At 40.8% G+C, this 23317-nt stretch overlaps 1 protein-coding gene across 1 annotated transcript in view; it reads left to right on the plus strand.

Moving 5' to 3' along the window:
* SPATA16 (spermatogenesis associated 16) overlaps nucleotides 1-23317 on the plus strand; it is a 95307-nt gene that overhangs the window by 47850 nt on the left and 24140 nt on the right. The window contains exons 5-8 of the mRNA XM_013370262.3: nucleotides 5492-5576; nucleotides 18895-19042; nucleotides 22304-22450; nucleotides 22673-22785. Coding sequence (XP_013225716.3) covers nucleotides 5492-5576; nucleotides 18895-19042; nucleotides 22304-22450; nucleotides 22673-22785 — 493 coding nt within the window. The remainder of the gene's footprint in view (nucleotides 1-5491; nucleotides 5577-18894; nucleotides 19043-22303; nucleotides 22451-22672; nucleotides 22786-23317) is intronic.

A 23317-nucleotide genomic window follows, 5' to 3' on the forward strand; every position in this document is an offset into this window, starting at 1 on the left:
GCAGAGCAAGCACCAGCCAGAACAAGCACGGACCATATCCCTCTGAAAGTGTCATTACATCTCTGTTGGAAGCAGTTCACCCCAGCTAACCCATCCCTTCTCCAAACCACTCGACTGAAGCTAACACAGGCACTGGAGCCTCCTACACCTCCTGGGATCTGTATGGCACATCCATGCTGGCTGCTGCTTGTTTCATACCAAGCTGTGGAGAGCCCAAGATCTTGCTGGGCTTAGCAACCTATTTTCTTGAGCATCCCCTGCCATTTTAAAAGCCTTGTCCTTTCCCCAATGCATTGCTCAGCTCACATTTATGAAGCATTCTCTGTATCCTTTGACAGCAGTTGCCATTAAATCAGAAATATTCATTAGTACTGCATAGCAATCTCCATGCAATGTAGAGAGCTGTTACTTCCACACAACCATGGGAGAAACAGTGATAAATATAATGTTTGATGTTCACTGGTAAAATATTTAAAATGAAGTTTTAGCTAGTCGCAGGAATTAGCAACATCAAGATGTTAAGCATAGGTAACATAACATTTTGCCCCACTTCGGGGCCAGTCTATGTATATGTAAGTCTTGACATTAACAAATTTATTCCTGCTCAGTATTCTGGAATTCTGTTTATCTCCATCATCAAGTAATGAGTTAATATTTATTTAGGATATATGGAGATGTTTAAAAATTAACTGTTATAATTTTGTTCACTTTTCAAATAGGATGATTGCATTAAAATATCCATCTCTTACTTATTCTGGTCATACGCATCACCTTCTTTTTCTAATATCAGAAGAAAATAAGAAAGGTCATCCAGAAGACAGTAGTCCTCTATTTTGCATTTTGTCTCTTAGACTTAGTACTATTATAATAAAGACCTCAAATACCCAGATATCTACATGAGGAATATTAAAGGTCCTGTTAAACTAAAACAAACAGAAAAACACTTACCCTTTCTAAACATTAGGTCGGCATAGGGCTAGTATCACATGGCAGTAGCTGAGGCCTCCTATTAGTATCACTTGCAGCAGATCCAGGTGAAATCACTTGAAGTAGGGAGCAAAGGTCATTTTCTATCACTTTAGCAGCAATTAGGGCTGAATAGCACAGCAAGGTGGAAGTTACTGTGATGTGCATGGGCTGTGATTATTCCTAAGGCTCTCCCATCTGCAGAGAAATCCCCCTCTCCCCTCCAGGGCTCCTCTCCGTTCCCTGCAGCTCAAGGGGAGCAGTCAAGGTCCAAGGTGCTGACCTAGAGTCTTGCCCTCATATTTTTCCAGTGTTTACAATGGTAAATGAATACACAAGCATTTAGTGGCAAAGCTAATTTCTTGTCTTCTTTGGCAATGTAGCACTTTGTTGCATTCCAGAAAACTCCGCACATTCCTTATACCTGTAGCACCCATTTTCTTGTCACAGACTTGCATGGCTGCTGCCAAGGAGTTGGCTGTGTGCTGGCTCTTAGTGCCAGCAGCTGTCATGCAGCACAAGCTACCTTTGACTCTTTTATTACAAGTCCTATGCATGTCTGGAGATGGGCTGAGGGAGACAGTTTAGGATCTGTGGTGTGCTCTTTGCTTGCACATATAAAAATATATCTTATTATTCTGCACCACCAAGTGGCCAGATTGAGCAGATATTGCAGGACACCTTTGGGATCCAAACTTATTAACCCAGATGGGCTTGGCTATATTATGGAAGTTCATAGTGGCCCAAACTAGCAACTAGGAAAAAAAAAATAATATAAATCTTCATGTTTGGAAAGAAGGAGGTGTCATATTTTCTCTAGCATCCCCTAAGGTGTACCTGAAGGTGTATTGTCAGAACTACTTCAGTTCTCATGTCAAACAGAGCTCTTTGGTGGGCTACTATCTGAAGCTCAGGCATGTTTTGAGTGGTTTAAAATGGTAACTCAAAACTGGAAGATGGTTCTGTAAATACGAGGCCAATATTTCTGTACATCACATGAAGTGATGGTGTCAGAAGCAGGAAGAGAATGTACACATCTTTGTTCTTTACCATTAGAGTTTAAGCCAAATATCTTTAAAAACTGTAAAAATAAAATGCATTTTCATTCAGAAAAATGCATTACATGGTCTAAATGGGAGCTATTTTCCCATTTTTTTGTATCTGATGTTTCTTGTGCTCAGGAAGGTTCAAAGTTGAACTCTTAAGTAGTCACTCTAGAGGTACAAATCAGAGTGAGGTCTGTTACTGGCCAACATCGCTTGTCCAAAATCTCCACATGACATCACAGCTGATCCCAACTGACCTCAACAGAAATGTCCTCCATCCAGCTCTTCACAAGCTCCCCGTTCCCCAGGACCTGTGATTGCAGGAGGTGGGAAAAAGGACCTACTCCAGTCTTTACATACTGCAGAAATACTAACATAATTGTGTATATATTATCCTCACAGAATCACAGAATGTTAGGGATTGGAAGGGACTTCGAAAGATCATCTAGTCCAATCCCCTAAGTCATATATAGTATATCTAACATTCTAATATGATATATTTCATACATCAGCCATGTTGATAGCATGATGAGAGAAAAAGATGTTAATGACAATGGCTGAAGATCTTAAATAACAATTTCTTAAATAGTATTTCTTTAAATAATATTTTACTTAAGTCTCGTTTCAGAGTGTGTCATGTGCTCATAAGTCTCTTACTGAAAGTCTTTGTTTCCTGGATTTTTATGGGTGGCATAGACAGGTACTCCGCAGGACTCAGGAACCCAACTCAGTGCTTTGTGCCTCTGTGTATTTCAATGGGAGCCAGGCTTTTAACCTGCCCAAATATCTCAGTCAGTCCTTTGGTTTCTGAGTGTTTACATCCCTAAATATTTTCAGTGCCCAGCCCTGTAACCATATTCACACAGCGTAATTTCACTTGTTTGCATGCGTCTGGAAATTCAGCATTTTCTATTGCATGTGTCACTTTGGTTCTGTGAATTGAGTCTTGGAGGCCTCCAAAGAAAACTCTCTGACTTGGGCACATTTGGGATTGGACATAGGCCATCCACATAGAGCCTTAGTGTTTGTATTTCTTTTGAAAGTGGAATTTTTAAAGTCCCTCATAAGCTCCAAGGTCACAGTAGCAAGCATTGGACCTGACCCGTGTGTGGGGTGGAGGCACTCAAAGGGCTTGGAGAGGTTTTGTGTATGTGCATTGCCAATCCTGATGTAGTGCACGGCCATACAGGAGAAATCTAGCAGGGATAAAAATGGATGTTGAAAAACTAAACACGAATGCTTGAAATGTAAATGTGCTTCTGATTATTTAAATAAGAACAAATTAAGAAGGAAGAATAAAGAGGAAAGGCATTTGTTGGGAGTGCAGTGATGCCTGGAGACCTCTGCCACGATCAGAGTGACATTGTGCTGAGCACGCTGCGAAGAATTAGCAAAAGATCACGCCAGGAAGACTCACACACCAAATAGATAAATCAGTCAAATATGATCGTCGCATTTTGCAGCTGATGCTGAGAAACAGATAAGAATGAAGCCTTGGCTACCCCCGAGGAGTGGGACATCGCAAACTGGATGTAATGTTGTGCTGCTGAATCCTCACTTCGCCAGTCCGTGGCCTGCAGTAGAGATGGCAAAGCATGGTGTGGGTGCCTATGTGTTCAACACGTTCCACCCATGCCAGAGTTCCCACAGTGACAGGATGATGCTCGGGGTTAAGGATTTGCCAGTTTTAATCTTTGAAATGTCAGCATTAGGGAGGCACTATGTCTTTAGAAGCCCAAACTGTACCTGATGACTTGCAAATGCCCTTTGACTCCAAAATACACAAGGCTTTAGTGCTTGAGAATTGCTCTAAATTCAGATTGAAAGTCCCTTCTTTCTGGTGAGGTGGCTGCAGGAAGCCACCACCACTTTGTGTACAACACTTCTGGGGACTGCAGTACCAGCTACTGCCATTGTCATGCGAGCTGAAAGCTTTGCAGACCACCTCTAGTAGACCGAAGGTACAGAATAACGTGGCAGATTTGTTTTTCCCCATTTTTGTGCTGCATGTTTATTTCCCTTTTATGCCTCCGGACACAGTGGATGTATTTCCTTAGAACTGTGGCTGGCATTGGGTCAAGCAGGCAGAGCTGGATGCTTTGCTCACCTTCTGTGTTTCATCCATAGGATCCATATGTCATTCCTGGGATTAAACCCTGGCACCATTTGGAGTCAATGAGAGTTTTGCCAATGATTTTCAGGACAATGAGGATTTCATCCCTTGTTCATCCTGTGCCGGCTGGGCTAAGGATGTTCAATTAGAAGCTGCTTTTTGTTCTAGTGCAGTCAAGAGAATCCTTGCCAATGGTTTGAATGAGCATTGGATAAAGCTTATGGCTAAATCCAGTCCTTATGCAGAAATCCATGGATCCTGCTGAATTACTTTTCTCCTGGTGAAATTAAAGGCAGCTGTGTGAGAACATCTAAGGGAAGATTTAGTTCCTGTTTGTAACAATATGTTACCCCCAGATACTGGGCCTGCTTTGAAATGTTTATTGTTAAATCCATGTATTTTTGGTTATATCTCATTAGGAACATAATACAGCCTTGGAAAGTACATTCTGAAAGGGTATTACAACAGGATTGGGATTACTGTTTGTGAGACACTTTTAACTAGGGGGAAATTTCAAATTCAATTTACGGTAATGTCAAAGCACAATTAATATATAGGCTATGATAAGGGGAACATGCAGAAGTACACATTGATAGCACTACATCAACAAATAAACTTTTGGTGCTAGTAATTAGGTACACAAGATTATTATATGTTTAATTGACTAAAGTGACAATTTGGAATTACATCTAGTCACATTTAATTGGATTTGGAATCTCTAGAGGAAAGGAAACAGAGCAGTGTGGAGAAGCAGCCATAAAAGCAAACTGATTTTCTAAAGTCTGTTAAGACTCTGCATTAATATCCATTGCACAACAGTTTTTTAGCATCCCTCAGTCTAGAAAGAGTAATGCAATGATTGTCACAGACAGTGGGAGTACTAAAGCATACTCAATTAGGTAGCAAGATAGCTGATTACTTTTGGGTTGGGTTTTTTTAAAGATATAGTTTAATCAAAGGTAAACTGTGTCTGTGTTTGCCATAGACAAGTGATATTCTCAGCCTGCCAAGCTACAGGATGTTACATGTGTTGATGCTGTCCTGGAAGAAATGTACTTAGATATGTTTTACCCACAAATACTTTAAAGGGAAAAAAAAAAGGCAGACTAAAATATTGTGTAGCAATCATTAAATATTTGCTAAGATTAAAATATGGAAAAGCTATTAAAAGAAAATGTAGGGTTGTTTGCTTGCAGATAGTTTAACTAGCTAAAAAATGTTTACTGATGTTCGTCTTAAAGTTGAAACTATGTGTAATCTTCTGATACAAACTTCGTGTTACAAGCTTTTAATATTGCCTTCTTTAAGTACTGTTCTATACATCCTTCTCTCCCTGTACACTCATTTATTCTGCTTTTGTCACCAGGAGCGCCATGATTGCTGACTATATGTACTGGCTGACAGGAGGCACTGAGCAGCATATAAGCAAGCTCATCAAACTGTATTGGCAGGTAAAAATTGATAGCCCAATGAGGAAGGAGGTGCCCATCTCACTTTTAAGACCAAAATGAAGGATTACTGCTTAAAAGACTGCCGACAAAGGTAGCTCTTGGGCATATCAATCAACAGGACACTATATGGTACTATCTTATTTATAATGAAGTAGGTTTTCTTGGACTAATTTTAAGGGCAAAATTCAAGGTTGTTAACCCTTGGCTCATACTTCAATTTTATGGGCTGCTATAAAATTTAATTCTGGATACTGTATAGTCCCCTAAGCTATTTTTTGTGAAGTCTTCCTACCTTAGTGACACTTTCCTTTCACGATTTGCATTATACTAATCCTCTGACACCTTTCCAAACTCTTCAACTGGAAGAGGAGGAAAAAATGGCTGTAAGGAATGGTCTCAGAGGAACCTAAAGAGCTCTGTGAAGGATGGCTAGGTAAGACCGTGGTCCACAAAGATTACTTATGTGGGCAGTAGACCATTGACTTCAATGAGACTCATCTCTTCAGTGATACTTATGTGACATGGCTGTTCAGCCACATCAGCAGAAATTTGAGTTTAAGGGTACCCCCTTCTACTCTGAGGAGAGTTCTCCCACACTTGGAGGTGAATAGACACTAGATCCTTTGCTGGGAGAGGCTTATTGTTGCCCATGGTGTCCCAGCCTTCATAGCCCCCGTTTCAATGCAACCAAAGTGCATTTCAGAGGGAATGCAGCATTTGGGCTTCAGGCAGTGGAAGACCCTTCTGCCTTCCAGAGCAGACTTGGCCCTCCGGTCCTCCTTGTCCATACAAGGAATTTATTGATGCTAGGAACAATAGATGTCCCTTGCAATAAAATTTCAGAGTCTGGTTATGATACCATCTATTTTGGGTTTATTCTGTGAGAACATCTGTGACATCTGTACTTTATGTGAAGTGGTGCAAAATATGTCTGAGATAAGCAAGAGTAATGAAGATCAGAATCTGGTCTTTTACCTTCACTCACATGGTAAAGTCTTCCTTTTTAAAACTATTATTAGCTGCATTCTTATTGGTAAAATGGAATAAATCTCAGTCCTGGGAGCTGCTGAATTTCAGTACTGCTGTGAGTGCAGAGTGCATCTCATTCAGAGAACTACCCACTGGGCTAGTGTTTGCAGTGCCTGTGAACTTTCTTATATGCTTTCCAACAGAGAATTTCTTCTGTACAGAACAGTTTGATTTTTTTCCCCACTGGGTCAGAGTCGTTTTAAATCTTGAGTTCACAAATAGTTTTACGAAGGGGTCATTTCTTCAAATGGAATGTCTTTTTTTGTCTCTAAACACTGGTATCCATTGACTTTTCTTCTTGATGTCATGGACACGAAGCTTCAAAAAATAAACCTTTAAAGGAGGAGCTGTCATAGCTGTCCTCTCCCACAGGGGTTCAGACTGTCCTGCCATGTAACAGGGCTGAAAAGGTGGCATGAAGGGCAAGATTCATCATGATGCCTCCTCAGAGAACCTAAATCAGAAGCTGTGGTTGGGCTAAAGTGGGAATAAACCAGAGCAGAAATGGGGCTGCTGAATTGCTTCCAACCATTAGTGTCATTATACAATATTAGTATCATCATGCAAAATGAATTTGGCCCTGGTAGCCATTTCTCTTCCTGATGGAGGGTTCATGTGTGGACCTCCTGGACCCCTGTGGTACCAAGAGACACCACCGTTCTCTTTGTGCCCCATTCCCACTCCTGTTCTGCCTTTCACCTCAACCGGAGCTGTTCTCATCTTTGCCTGCAGAAGCTCTGAAATGTCAGTAGAGACCTAGGCATTTGTTTGATCCCCCACTGTGCTTGATTTTCGCTGGAAGATGGAGGTTCCTCTACAGTTTTGTGCCTTTTGTGCATATGACTTAGCGTGGGCTCAGGATTCAGCCGTATCTAAATGCTGACACACGTGGTCGAGGCAGCTGGGTGCTCGGTACCGCTCCCACTCAAGTTAATAGCTAGCACTTAAGAAACGCTGTTCATGAAGATATATGCCCAGCACCGGCAACAACCTTTTCCTTCCCAAGCTGATGAGTTCTGTGCACTCGGCATCAGGGGTGACTTCAATGTCATCAGTGCACACAGCAACAGTTATGCAGTATGATGTAGCATGTGACACTGCACTGGGACCTTCCACCACAGAGAGACCAAGCAGAGGTAACATAATCTATTTTATTAATATTCTCTCTATTTCATGTTGTAAAGCTGAAAATAACTTGTCACGACTATACATGCTCATGTGGCTTTGTAACCAAAGCAACAGCTATTGATGCACGCTTTTCTTGCTAACTACTCCTCTGCCCCAGAACTCGCTAGTGTTGGCTCACAACTGCGAGCGAAGTTCTCTGAGGAGGAAGGGAATAGACAGTGAACAGGACGGTTTGGTTTTTACTTTTGTGAAGAAAGATTTTTAGATTAGATATGTCACTCTCTACTTTGATCAGCGGGTCATGTATATAATCTTCTAGTGTGTCACAGACTACTTTTGTTTCTTCTTTTCATGATTCTTTTAACTGCTGGAAAAGGCTTTTCTTCCTCATAGTCTGTCTTCTCATTCTTTCATAAATTTGAAACATTGTACAGACCACTAGAATCCTTCGGCTGACACCTTTACTGCAAAAAAAGCAGGCCCTTAATTCACATCTGCAAAGCGCTTTATTATTTATCCTACTTCTAAATAAGAGTTTTTCTCCCCTGATCTATTCCTCCTGCTCAGAGCAGTCTTTATCTTGTATCCCCTTGGGTTTTCATCTCCTGATTTTGGTTTTGTACTTTCCTTTGAACTTCTTCTATCCCTGACATCAGCTGCCAGGAGTCCTCTTTCTTCGAAACTCTTTTTAAACATCCTCAAATCACTCCCCTCCTCATTACTACCTTTTACATACTTTTTCTTCTTCAGCAGTGGTCTGTTCCACGTGACTCTATACCTCCTCTTAGGCATACTGCAAGGTTTGCACTGTCAGATTTTTAAGACCAAATGAGATCATAGTGATGAATTATCTGACTTCCTGCATAAAAGCATCCCAGAACTGCACCCTCACCTTCCTGCATTGGTGCCAAGAGAGGCAAAGCAGAGACTGATTTTGAGAAAGTTATCCAATCCCCATTAAACAGTTTAATAATATAATATTTACCATAACCCATCTAAATGATGATTTGTTGTTTGCTTGTCCCCTGTTTCTCCCCCAGTTTACAAACTGGGATCTTACTTGTCCAGTCCAAACTCCCAGCAATTTATATTAGATGTTCAAAAGCTTAGAGATCCTTTAGTACTTGTTATCTTCTCCCTGTACACATACCTATGGATCGTGATCAAGGCAACTTTAAATATTCTTTTTTGATTAGCTTTTTGATTAGCTTTCTTTGATTATCTCCTTTAACATAAACCATCTATTTCTGGATATTCTGTACAGCAATATATAATAGCTAATGCCCTGTGTTGCTTTTGAATATTAATACCCTTCTTCCATTCTACTCTGAGATAAAGATATAATATGCTGATGAGAGGTGAAAAAGTAATTTGCAATGGATAATATTATACAGCAAGTTGGGCTTTTTTCTCTGTTCAAATATATTATTCTATGGATTAAAAATATACATTCCAAGTTAACATATAATCAAATGGATAAATGGATGGGCTTTTTTCATAACCCACTACAGAATACACACTGATTTGTGTATTGGCTGTTAGATTAAAAATAGGTGAGTTAAATAGAGTTGGCCACAATAAATAATAATGTGGAAGTTATTAAATGTATTGTGGTAGATACCTTCAAAGTGGTAGCAGCAAGACGAAGTTTACATTTACTTATTACTGTAGTCAGATAAGCTCCCTAGCATTTATTGTCAGCAATGCAATTTCTCAGCTGGCGATAGCAAAACAAACAATAGGCTTCAGATATTTCATCCCACAGAAAGAGTCCCTCTCCAAATTCTCCAGTTTTACTCATACCTTTGTAAACTACTTGCACCGGCTTGAAACTGTGCAATACACTCTGGATGTTTCATTCCACGAGTAAAAATACATCATGCCCATACTACAAAGTAAAAAATGCCTAACAATATCAAACATGAACTTTACAAATATTTAGAAAGTCACAACCTGATTTCACCAATATCTGGCACAGACATCTTAGTATAAAGTGCCTTTACTATGCAATTTAGGCTTAAGTCAGTAGCACACTAAAATTTAATTGCTTTTACTATTCCATTGTGAAAACTGTGTGGCCTATTTTATACTGAAGGTTCTGCTTTAGCAGCCCTTATGCACCTATATCTGAAGTTAATCCCATCTAGCCCAAGTCTTACACTAAGTGCCATTGCACCAGAAACACATACGTTGCAACAACTATCAGAACCCCAGGAAGGCATTTCAAAGCTTGTAGGTTCATATCTCAATGCTTCCATAACCATCTGTACTAAAAGCCTTAATTTCGTAACGTTGCCAAGGTGCGTTTGCTACAGCTCAAATGGAGACCTTCAATTATCATTGGAGCAAACTGGGCTTTTAGCTTTAGTTCAGTTCAACCCCAGTGTTTTAGCCAAGATTGCAGCCATCACAGAGCTGCTGTTAGCACATTGCAAACACAGAGCTCATGATCTTGTGTTTCTGAGAATATTTCTGTTAGCTGAACTCAGCGTCACAGAGAAAGCTTGCAGTAGCACATGCATTGGCTGATGTGGAGGTTTGGGTATTCAGACATTTGTTTTGCTCACTTGTTGCCATTGTGAACATCAGGTGTTTCCGTTTCAAAAATCTGGGCTGTTGCAACAGCCAAGCAATACACACGTCACACAATATAGCAAACAATAACCCAGCCCTGCAAGGTGGCTGAACACCTACAGTGCGGCAACGAACGCTGTCAGCTCCTTTAGAGCTTTATCTCACGCATTGTGGGGTGATGATACAAGGAAAGAAAGTCAAAAGGAAAAACCTCTCGGTAGCCAAAACCACCTCTGCAGTCTCAGCCGGTGACGAGGCCCATCAGCAGCCCTGCCTGCTCAGGCCTGACCCATCTCCTGCTGTGGAGCGTGAGGCTTCCAAGCTGGCAACAGCCAGGATGTTTTGCAACCCTCCCAATGGAATGACTGATAGGAGCTGACAGGCAGGCTCCCTGGGCAGCCTGGCCATCATATCACTGAGAAAATGTGTTTCTCATTTATTCTTGAGGCTATTTGAGCAGATCATGCTGTGCCACACTTCACTGCAGAAAAGTCCCTTCTTCAATCAAATCTGGGGGAAAATCCCATTGACGTCAACGACTGTTGTAGGTACAGGCAGACCTGAGTGCCTAATGTTAGCGTAAGTCTGTATAATCTCAGAGGTCTGTGGAGTTTGTTGCTGCTTTAAGTATTCATTTCTTAATTTTGTCATGTCAGAAAAGAAATAACATTTCTCATCCCTTTTCATAAAAACAATAGGTAATCCTCTCTTTCTGTATCTATGGGCCTTTTGAAGGGCAACACTTGCCTTGAAGCACTGAGCTTTTAGTTTTCTTGTGGAAAATTGGGATGTAATGATTTTTCTCATGCTGTGCATTACAATAACAAGAAGGTTTTGGCCTGTAAACAGGAAGATCAGTTCATTCTTAAGACACTGCGCTCATATCCAGACAACCTCAGTGCAGCTTCAGACCAGTTCATGGGTTTCCTGTATTCTCATTGCATCACAGCAACCTGTTAAAAATAAAATTATTAACATTTCTTCAGGGCACAATGGGCCTCTTCACACATATGCCATGTCAGGGATTCAGACCAATCTGACTTTGGAATACACTGTTTTTAAGACCTAACTCTCAGCTGCAAAAACCAGCTTCATTCTGCTCTCAGGTACACTAGTAAAAATATGGAGTAATTGAAAACTGGATCAAGAAGGCAAATAAAATAACACAACAGAGAGTTTCTATCATGTTGATACTTTTTTGGGAGCTTTTTATTGCTCTTGTTATTGCTGGTATTTTCATTCCAGAAACAATTCTGCATGTACAAAACCAAGGTATTTAACATTTTTCTTGTATTCTTTCTTCTTTAATAATATCTACCTCCACATATTTTCTACCTACTTCTGTTTTTCTAGTACCAGATCATTCACGGTAGAATAAGTGTTGCTTGAATCATACTTATATTTACATGCTAAGAGAAGTTATTAGTTTAAATGTCACAGTTATTAAAACAGATGGATTAATTGTCTCTAATTTCAGGAAAGTTGGATTCATTTAATACTACCTGAATGTGTCAGGCAACACATACCTTGCTGTAGTTGGTAGCTGTAGAAATCCCAATATGAAGCAAAATACCAACCCAATTAGGGTTTAAACTGTTAACAGAGGCTCATAAACCATGACTCAAAGATGCTCAACAGGAACAACCTGGCCAGCCAAGCTCCAGACCATTAAAAAAAGCCTATAGGGCTGCTCAAAAGTAATGTGCATCTTTCCCAAGTAGAATTTTCAATTCATTCTGGCTTTTACTGAGTTGCAAAGCAGAGCTTTAAGATTTACAAAAGAAACCTGAGAAATCAGCATAGAAAACCAGCCATTTTGTGCTGCTCTCAGGCCCTTATTGTTCCCTCAAGGTACAAAGGTCCTTAAGAAGTTACACATTCATTATCGTCTTCCCTTTCTTTGTATACCATCTCCTTTCTTTGGAGAGATGAAGCTACAGGCAGAGGTTTGTGCCGTTCCCAGGATCATTACTGGGTATGTGGCTTTCCAGCTCCACATCTACTCTTGAAGAACTACAGAAGACATCACACAGAAACAGATGAAGTCACTTTTCAGAAACATCTCTATATTCAGTCAACTTGTCTTCTACTAAATTAGCCACCGTTCAGCCACATAAAGTAGTTTGCTAATGCAATGACTCAGTCATGATTTCCTGCTGCCCCTTTGAACAGCGCTGTCCATTTTACAGTCTAACCACATCAGTCACCATCCCTGGTTGTCTGATTCATCTCTTCGCATTTAAGTCAAGTTCCCAAATTATGCTGAGCTCAGTGCCAGGAAGGACTGACATCTCCTTTAGTTATTTTCTGCATTTTAGTTGCCTTCTATTTTTTTTTTTTTTTCCCCCTCTCTCTGTCTCTCTGTTTTTGGGCTAAAAGTCCTGAAAAGCCCCTACAGCAAGTATTCCACATTTCTCCCAGGAACATTTCCTTGGCAGGGTCACTCTCTGTCTCTCAAGCATTCACCTGCATCACCAGGTGGACACAGCATCCAGGTGTTGGCCAGCAGGTCTGATTACATTCATGTAAAGCACTCTGTGATGCTCAACCTTTAGCTCTGTCTGTCTGAGCTAAGATGTCTCTCTGAGCCCAGGCTACCAAAGCTGTTCAGCTGAGTACAGTTTTTAATCCCTTTCACAACAAAAACCCTGCTGTTTAAACTGTGACCCATTCCTGCCATAGTGGGAACCATGCAGAGCTGCCCCAACACCTGCTGAGGACTCATGATTGTGAAAGGCTTCTCCCAGCACTGGAGGGACAGTCTTGCTGCTCAGACCAGTCATGATGAATTGCCTTATTAGAATTAGGGTATTTCTCACCATGAAAACTCTCTTTAAGAAAGGGGAAATATTAACAAAACTGGTTAAAAGCTTTGGTTTTGGCCAATAGCTTCATGTACAGGATAGTGGGCCTGTTCATGGGGGCAGCTGATAGAATCATAAAATGTTTTGAGTTGGAAGGGACCCAGAAGTATCATTGAGTCCAGCTCCTGTCCCTGCACATGACAAGCCTACAGTTCACACCATGTGTCTGAGGGAGTTGTCAAATTGCTTCTTGAACGCTATCAGGCTTGGGGCCATGACACCTCCCTGGGAAGCCTGTTCCAGTGCTCCACCACCCTCTGGGTGAAGAACCTTTTCCTAATGTCCAACCTAAACCTTCCCTGGCACATGTTCCTGCCATTCCCTTGGGTTGTATCATTGGCCACCAAAGAGAAGAGATCAGTGCCTGCCTTTCCTCCTCCCCTTGTGAGGAAACTGTAGACTCTTTGATGTTTGTAAGCCTTACCTCACTGCCCCATTGCAGATTGATGTCTGTCTCTGTCACCGTGCCAGGGAAGGGTGTGTGCACCACAGCCAGCTGGGTGGCTGAGAGCCTGCCAGGACAAAACATTGGTCACCCTGACTGTTCAAGAGAGCCCGGCTCACTGCATTGGACCAGCTCTACTCACTTCACAGCATCTCAGAGAGCCACAAAGTCCCGGCTGGAGCAGGGGCAGGTGGCCCAGGCCAGAAGTCACCTCTGCAGGGATGCTCGGAGCTGGAGCCCCTGCCTGATACAGATACACATGGTAGCTACTGATGGCAACAAACCGTAATTCGAGCAGGGACGAGGCTCACCTTGTTGACACTCTGTATCAGCTTTGCAAAGCAAACACAGCCTCTCTTTAATTGGTTTCAGAGTTTCTCCACCATAGGAAAGAAACACAGAAATCCTTCACATTTATCCCTGGGCTGTGATGAAATTGTAGGATTCTCAGCTGGTAGCAAGTGATACAAGAGTTGAAGACTCCAATGGTTCTCCATGCACGTGAGTTTGTGAGACCAGAGGACAGGCTTGTGGTCAGAGAACTTCCCCGAACTAGAGCTGCATTTCCACATTTGTCCTCAGTCCCTGCTTTCCCATCTGCTGGCATCACGGACAGGGTGTTTCAAGAGCAACCTCCACCCTTTTCCATCCTCTATGTATTCTGGGGGTTTTCTCTAATGAATAGTGATCTCTGTAGAAGGATATAAAGCACAGATTTCTTTTCTTCCAAAACATAAAGAGATACTTATTGGAGTACCAAACAGGCCTTGAAGCCCAAGGTAAGCCATCTGCAATACGTCTGCCTTTCAGAAGCCAGGAGAATACACAGATCTATCACTGTGGCACTCTGCAAATCCACTTTCAAAATAGACCGCACACAAAATGACTCACAGGGACTTAAATACATTAATAACTTAAGAACCTAAATAAGCTGATATTTGATGTGACCTACATTAATAGGGAGGCATTACATGGTAGATAAACAAAAAGTTCTCATCTATTGTATAGTACATGATTTATTCATACCATAAACATATTGAGAAAAGGATATGCTCTGGCATTCTCTCTACTTATTTTTCCTACAGAAAAAAAAAATATGTAAGAAGATCATGCTGGTGAGAAGATATTAATATCACAACAGCAACAGACTTTCATGGGAGGGCTGCTAGATACTTCTTTATGGTTGGAAAGATATAGAGAAAAGCACACAGGCTGCACCACAGTGCTCCCGTAATTCTAAATACCAGCCTAAGAGTGAAAGCAGTTCATAGAAGAGGCTAATGGCTTTACCCTGACTGATATCATTGCATTAATAAAAATCATCAATAAAAGCATCAATTCCTGCTGTACTGTAAATGAGACAGTGGCTAAGTGTGCACTGCAGCTGCAAGATAAGGCACTAGAAAGATATCTAAATTTTTGGCTAATTCTAGATGTCAAGATAATTGGATTTTCCAAATTAAACCTTTCTGTAGTTAAAGAGGATTAAGGTTAGGGACTGTAGCAGGGAAAGCTACTGTCACCGTTATAAAGAATTTGCTGCTACTGTGCCATTTTTCTTCTTCTATATCTGCTCTAAGCAGGCAAGATAGCAAGAACTTCATAAAAATATTGAAGTAGTTATATCATTTGCCATCAAAAGTTGGCATGGGAAAGCTTTGTTTCTTGTGCATTTACCTATTCATCTGGACTCTTAACAGAATTTTAGTGGGTGTTGAAGGGACAATATAAGATTATTTAGGCTAAAGTTTAAGTTTTATTAAAAGGTCTGTGAAATGTAACATTACTAGGTACAGTAGAATGTAAGATAATAGATATTGCAGAGCCAAGGTGCTCAGAGGAGTATGTGGTGTTGGATCAGATATACGTTTAAACCCTTGATCAAAACAAAGTTTGTTGTTGAGGAATGTCTTTGATTTTTAATTGTCATGATAGCAAAGTACATCCTTCAAACCTTGTGAACGCTTGTGTTTCATGGAAGGATTCATTGGCATTTTAATAGAAGTACTGACAATATAAATACTCCTTGAGACACTTTGTCTCCAGATGGCTTCTCTGCAGACTTTCTCTGATTCCCCACACTTTCAAAACAGGGATATAAACCTCCTGACATAGCAGAGCATGAGTCAGTCCCATAACTACAAAAAGAAATGTTCCCTATCATCAGATTACTCTGCAGCCTCTTCTTGAGCTATTTCTTGCATCTTTGCTGAAGCAATAGACTATGTCTGCTGCTGAGGTAAACCACCAAATTCAGTGGACTCATGTCCATCATAGTCCTTATATTATTGTACATTGCTGTAGGAACTCTCATAGTTTAAGGTCATCTCAAGGACTTCTTGTTTTCTAACTCTGCTGGAATTGAAGGCTGGAGTGTAATACTGTGTCATATTTCTGCAGAGCTCACTTGCAAGATATACAAAAAATAAATCATCTTTTTTATCATCTTCATCAGTTTAGCAGCTATCCCTGTGCTAATGAAAGAGCCTGATACTTCTTCCAGTCCAAGACCAGAATAGCAACATTCTCCATGATGTATCTGAGAGGATATGGCAGAAAGAACCTTCCACATAGAAAGACACCAAAACCTATGAAAATGGGAAAAAAACAGTTCTCCTGTTCTGTCTGGTGAGAGTCCATTGTGGAGCCCTTGCAATTCTCTCCACAGTGAGACTGTATCTTGAATAGCTGCATGCTGTACAGCACAGCAGATGATGTTCTGTAGGCAACCCTCTTTCCTGGACACATTGCCAGATATTCATCCCAAGTTTAGACTTCAGTGCACAGAGGCTTGAGGAGAAAAAATACTTAGGGATTTCATCGTATAAAGTTTTCTCCTCCAAAGTTTTTATGGCCTGAAGTTTTATATCCTTAAAGACTTTACCCCATAAAAATCCAAGAGGATAATAAAACAAATAGCATCTACGTCCAGGGTCAGTAGCTTGGGGAAAAAAATGCTCTTGGGTTGTAATACCTTCTGTAGCAGTATTGACCAGAAACTACAGATCTATTCTTTTCCCCCTTGGCTGACATTTTACCATTATTGCCCTCTGAGCTAGTCACTATTTGCACGCTGCACAGAGCAGCCATGGGTACACGTCAATAAAGAGAAAATGTAGGTGTGACTTCAAACTGTTCAGGAGGATGATAAACCCAAAAGTGAACTTTGCAGGCAGAATACAGAGCTTGTCTGGCCCAACTGCTCAGGTTTTCAATTTGCTGCCTTGCTCTATATATTTTAAATCTGAAGTGTATGGATATACCCCAAAAAACATTCACATGCTCATATCAATCCAGATTTGGAAATGGCTGCCAAGCTCTAGAAAATCAGCAGAATACCAAACATCTCACACAAAATAAGGCTGACCTAATTCTGTGCCTATATTTACACATGGAATTCAGTAAAACTTGAAACAAGTAGGCCTCTCCTTTTTTAAAAATGTGCCTTGGAAAGCTAGATTGGTACCATTGTTTTGCTGCTGATCCTCTAAGGGCCCCGAATGACAAGATAATTGAAGTCCATAGAAATATGAAATCCTAAAATCACTTTCCTATAAATCAGTGCAAACCCATAAGTATTCCCACGGGAGGCATGAGCACGGATCCATTCATGGGGCCCTGAGCTCTTGGCAGGAGGACACAGTTGCTGTTTTCTGGTCTGATACCTCCAGATTTGTGATATTAACCATGGATAACACAGCTGTGCCCATGGAAAGGTAGAACTCCTCCTCCCTGAGGGGGAACATTATTACTGCCCCAGGTGCTCATGATACTATTACACATATTTGAAGCTTGTTAATTTTCCAGAGCTAGATACTGCCCACTCCTGACTGCTTTCATTCCAGTAAATGCAGGATAATGGGCTAGCCAAATATACTAATCTAAAATATAAGCAAATCTCCAGTGATACCATCAACATCCAGGCAGAGTGTTCAAAGTAAAAGCACTCAGGGTGCACATATGGCAGCCCATCCCAATATCTGCCCAAAACAATTATAGCATTTCTATGGTATCTCTACACACCCCATACCAATAAACAGGATGGAAATAAAATGGCATAACGCCCTATCAGAGGATCTGTTGTCTAAAGCCATTAAGGAGAGGGACATAGTTAACTGGTTGGCACACTCAGCCTTCCATCCCGGGTTGGTGGGAGCAATTGTCAGCTTAACGAATGACTCACAGAGGCACACTATGTCTTGGATAATGCTACACAGGTGGAGGACAGACCGGAGAACAAAAGTGAGGACTTGTCAATAAAACACCAAGCTAGTCCCATAATGATACTTTCTATGAATCACTTCAGCATATAAGGTGATCTAGGAGAATAATACACCCTATTAAAAATATATATATACGTTTTCCTCTCACGCTTTTCTGACCACCTCTATTAACCTTGTGTTAGTGTTCTCACTATTAAGTGCATTTAAGCTTTTGCCATGATACAATAATTCAGTTCCCCAAGTTTCCAGATAGAACTGCCCACGTCAGGAAGACAAAATCTTTGTTAACAACACATGCAGCCGAAACAGTGCTGAACCCAGTCTTACCCAAACCCCACGCCAGGAGCAACTGCAGGTCAACCTCCCTTGCCCTGATGGGCAAAAGTGCCAGCAAGGCTGTTTCCAGGCTGGTGGCTCCTTCTGGTAGCTCCAGCACCAGTTTGTTGGGGTCCACTGAGTGTGAAATGCACCTCTCCACATAAGACCAGTACGATGCATCATTTAAGTAATTCTTCAGGGGATGACAAGGTTCATAAGCTTCATGTTGCCCTCTGCACAGGAATGAATTTTACTCTTAATGCAAATGATGTTTAAATGCAATATTTTAAGACTAATATTCTGTATAGACACAGCTCCTGATTCATGCCAACCCAAGGAGTAATATGAATGCCTAGTATTGTTTAACCAGCTCCCAAGGACTGAATAAAACCCTCAGATGAAAGATGTGACCTTCAGAGAACACGGAATCACTTTTTCTTTTCATCTAAAAGATAATTTATCTAATACTTTTCTCCTCATTGAAGACATAGGCTCGCTGCACTGAAAACTGTTTACAAATGTTCTTTCTCCATTAAATTGATTTTCTGAGTATAGATAGGCAGTGTTTTCTGGAACTAATTTGAATTCTCCTCTAATTAATATTCAAGACCAAAATATGTTATCTTTGCATGACTGTGCAATTATTAAAGAGAAAATATTATCTGTGAAAGTAATTTTTTTGTTTTTAACTAGCCGTTAACCGACATGAAATGTATCATTTCTTTGCCTTTTTTTAGGCTATGATTGAAGAAGCCATTACTAGAGAAGAAGCTTTTTCAGTCATGTACACACCATTTGCGAGAGAAGTCAAGGCTGGCAAAATAAACAAGATAAAGGACTTGTTTGCTAAAAAGCATCCTGATTACAAGGAGCGCATATATACAGGTAACAGCAGATTTCACGTGCTCTTAAACACTGTTTACTGTTTGTGCATGTGGCTGACAAAAAGAATTTGAGGGAGTCTGGAGCATGAGCCATTGTATTTCTACACTTCTTGAGGGGTGGGAATTAACGTCTGAGATTCTCTCAGTGATTGTACATGATTTAGGTAACCAACTCAGTACTTAGGCGAAGCACAGACTTTACACTGCAAATCCCCATAAAGATTATTTTTATCCATGAAGCCTCATGTTTCAGTTGTTAAATTTCATTAGTGCAACTTCAAAGGTAGATTTGCAGTGTACTGTGGTGACAGCGAGACCCAAGTTCATTCTCATCTCCGTGGGTTTCCATCAGTCACTGATCGCCATCCCTGCAGCACAAATATCGTCCCTTCTATAAGCATTTATGGACTCACCAGCACCTTTGAAAACATGTCAGCTGCAGGAATGGGAACAGATAACCAGGCTTCCTTTAGCCTGCTCATGACAAGTAGGATGCAGATTGAACAAGGGCTTTGCAGAGCCCGTTGTCGTCTCCAGGTAGAGTGAACTCAAGTAGCATCTCCTGGAGTAAATAGACACTTAAATTCTAGTGACCACAGCCTTATTTCAAGAGGAATGGGTATGAGTTCAGTCGTTGAGTCACCAAACCTGGAGGTGTTTAAAAGATGTACAGATGAGGTTCTTAGGGATGTGGTTTAGTGATAGGTTTAGGTTATGGTTGGACTCTATGATCTTAAGAGCCTCTTCCAAACAAAATGATGCTATGCTTCTATGAAATTTTGGCAGAAGAGAGTCAGAGGGATAAAAGACATTTCTTAAAATCATTAACCTGGTGGCTTGGAACATAGTTAACCCTGATAATGCTTGGCTTTGAGTTGGTGGTTGAGAAACAAAGGGAAAAGTACATTTCTCAGGTCAAATTCTGGAAAGCCTCTATCTTTGTCACACAAATTAAATGTGTAGCTCACCTCCCACTGCCACTTCCAGACAGGTGGTCCAAAAGGCTGAGACGCTGCCCACAATCTGCAGGAGTTAGACCCAGCCCAGAGATGATGGCTTAGTCCTTGCAGCACTGCCAAGCCCCAGCATCCTGCAGATAAATAAGGCTTCCAAAAGAAAACATATTGTGTCTTTGGGGAGGAAAAGAAAATCTATTTGCAAAACACAAATAGGAATTAGGAGACCAATTGTTTACCACAGAACTGTGCAAATATTTAACATTAATAAACTTGTTTTGTTCTTTTTTGTCTTGCTTTAGGAAACCACTATAAAACTAGATTGTGTCTTGCAAGCTGCAGACCACCCATGTATTGTGTTTCTGGCAGTAGCTTTTAGGTTGTTCAAAGAAGGAAAATGGGATTTATCTATCACAGAGGTTGTAAAATCCCTGTCTACTGTTTACTTGGTGACGTGACTTGGTGGAGAATTTCCAGGGACAAAATTATTGGAATTGGAAAGAGCATAAAATAAAACTCCCTGAGTCTGATTTTTAAAAAGATAAATTCATATTTCACATAATCCCCTCATACAGCACAGGTGAGATTTCCAGGAGCAAATAAGCAGCAAAAGTGTGCACTGAAACTCAGTTTGTGTTGGTAAATCACTGAATGACTGAAAGCGTCACCAGTCATTTTCTTAGTCTTCCCAATGAGGAAAAGGATGAAGAAAAAAAAAAAGTGGGAAAAAAGCACCCTATAGTACTGTAGTCAATTATAAAAGGGATTGGACAGAGCCAGTTCTGCCATCAAACACGTTTGTTTGCAAAAATCTATTCGTTAAACGACTTGCTTCAATTTTATGAAAATTTCTCTGAGGTTCTGGGATCACTGAAGCTTCTAGGAATTAAGTGGGATAGATAGGCAAGAAAAAACCGCACAGATATCAGGGTTTTGAGAGTGCCGTGGTGTGAGAGGTCTCATGCAGGCAGGGCCTCTCCCGACCTCCCTCCGTTCTGTCCTGGAAACACTCCTAGACAGAGCAGATGTGGCTCCTTTTCCTAGACTCAATGCTGAGATAATTCACAACAGTGTTAGCTGAAGTCAACTGAAGCAGTAGGGTTTTCTCAACTTATTTATTCAAATCTGACCTAAAATCACGCTGCTCACAAAAACAAAAAAACCAAACACAAGCAACAAGTTTAGCTCGTTGCCTGTGTGATACCACTGAGCATTCAACCTGCAGTCCAGTATCTCACATACGTGAAATTAAAAATGTGAGCTAGGCCCCATTTTAACAGTAAGTGTGAAATAACAGACATTATTTTAAATAACCTTTCTATTCTGTAGCAATCATCTGTTCAATTTTAGTCCAAGTTCAGCTAGAGTGTAAGGACTGAATTGATTTCGAAGTTTTCCTTATTGCCAAGGAAAAGGAGCAGATACACATTTAAATCCAAGCGTACAATGCAGTTTTTTGCAAAATTGAGAATCCATCAGAAGTAGAACATGCTGCAAGGGAAATATCAGGTCCACTCGCTTTGATTTATATAGGGGTAAGTCTAGAGAGCTCTGCGTGGGGTTCTCCATTTGTCACTGTGACCGTGCTGCCTGGCATCTTAAAAGCAGGGCTCCCTGAAAACAGAGCACTCCTTTGTGAAAAGTGACACTGACATTCAATCTAGGTTTATTTTTTTGCAGCAGAAGGGGACGGAGGGAAGGACTGGTCTGGTTCCCTAGGCAAAGATGGTTTATACAATTGCTCTGAGCATCTGTCTTCACTTAGGTCAGGGCAGAGAGATTCAGCTGATACGCAGGTTTTTTGGCAGTGACAGTCATGAGCTCTGGACAAGCCACAGCACAGGCTGTCATGTGCCAGTGGGGTGGATCGGAAAGGACATGCAGGAAGCCTGGGATTGTGGTGGTGGTGATGGCAAAAGGACAAATCTGTAGGAAATCAAATCTCATTAGCTCAGGGAACAACGAAACAGGGGGCTTTGCAGTTAAAAGATCAGGATGTTATGTTACTGAAGTGTTGAGTTATTAACGCTTTGGACGATCAGCATTGAAAAGAGCATGAATGGAAAGAATGTGTTTTATCTTGTGCATCAGCAAAATGTAAGCTGTTGATGCAAAAGTTTGCAAAGTCTGGAGTTTCAAAATCCAGTTATAGCTGGATATGTTGGTTTAGTCACTTTTGTTTTGGTCAGCTTTTTGGATTATATTTTACTCCTTGGACTTCCCTTCTTTTCTTTCCAAAAAAGTAACTTATCTTGCAACTGGAAAGAAATATGATGGTGGCAATTATTTTAATTTCCATATTCCAGATCCTCATGGACTTCACATCTTACCACAAATGGCTGGCTGGCCATCTCTGCCTCCCCAGAAGTACTTACTGACTCTGGGTTTCAGAAACAAACATATTGGAAAAGTCTTGGAAAGGTGGTCAAGTAGAAAACTGCCCATCTTTTCAGGTATGCAAACTTGCTTAATAGCTGTGACAGCTCAGGGGGGACCTCTATGATCCTTGCTAAATGAGGGGCTTTGGGGGATTTCTCAGGACCCTTTCTCTGTTCCAGCAGTCCTGATTGTCCAGACAGCTTTCCCCACCCTCCTCTCTCCTCCTCCAGTTTACCCATCATCTTGCTAGATCCTCTATGGAAAATGTATATGAATAAACACATTTTATTTTGCAGATCGGAAAGCACCTTTCTGTCCTCTCACAAGTGAAGAAACAAAAAGATATTGGGATAACACAGGGAAAAGCGTCGTGCCAGTAATTGATTTTATAAGGAGCACCAAATTAACTGTGAGTATAAAATTCACTTTCTGGTGTGTAGTGTGTGCTGTGACAGAAGCCTGTGTGTGTGTGAATGATGTGTCCTTTTTGGTGAGTAATTCATTCTGCACATGCTCCTCCTGTGTCCAGAAAGCTCAGCAAATTGCAATTGGAAAAGAGTTTAATTGGGTTTTAGATACTTTTAAAACGTAGCCCTAATTATTTAACATCGTACCCAGTTTATTTAAAATCACTTTGCATGCAATTTTCTCAAATCTTTATGGCCTATTATATTATATCTCTACTTCACATAACCACCAAAACTACTTGCTATATTTAATACACATAGTATACTACACGTATCACTAGGATCTCCATCATCTCCATCAAGAGTTAATAATTGCTACTTGAAGCATTTCTAGTGATTTAGATCCTGATCCCTATGTAGCAAAGTATGTGAAATAACCTTCAAATCTATTACAACCACACTGCAAAGTATATTAGTTAATTCTACTCTATACTTTCTGCAGTAATGTACACAGCTTTTTAGCACCATGGCTTT

This window comes from Columba livia, chromosome 9 (assembly GCF_036013475.1).
Source record: "Columba livia isolate bColLiv1 breed racing homer chromosome 9, bColLiv1.pat.W.v2, whole genome shotgun sequence".
In the NCBI taxonomy this organism is placed as follows: Eukaryota; Metazoa; Chordata; class Aves; order Columbiformes; family Columbidae; genus Columba; species Columba livia.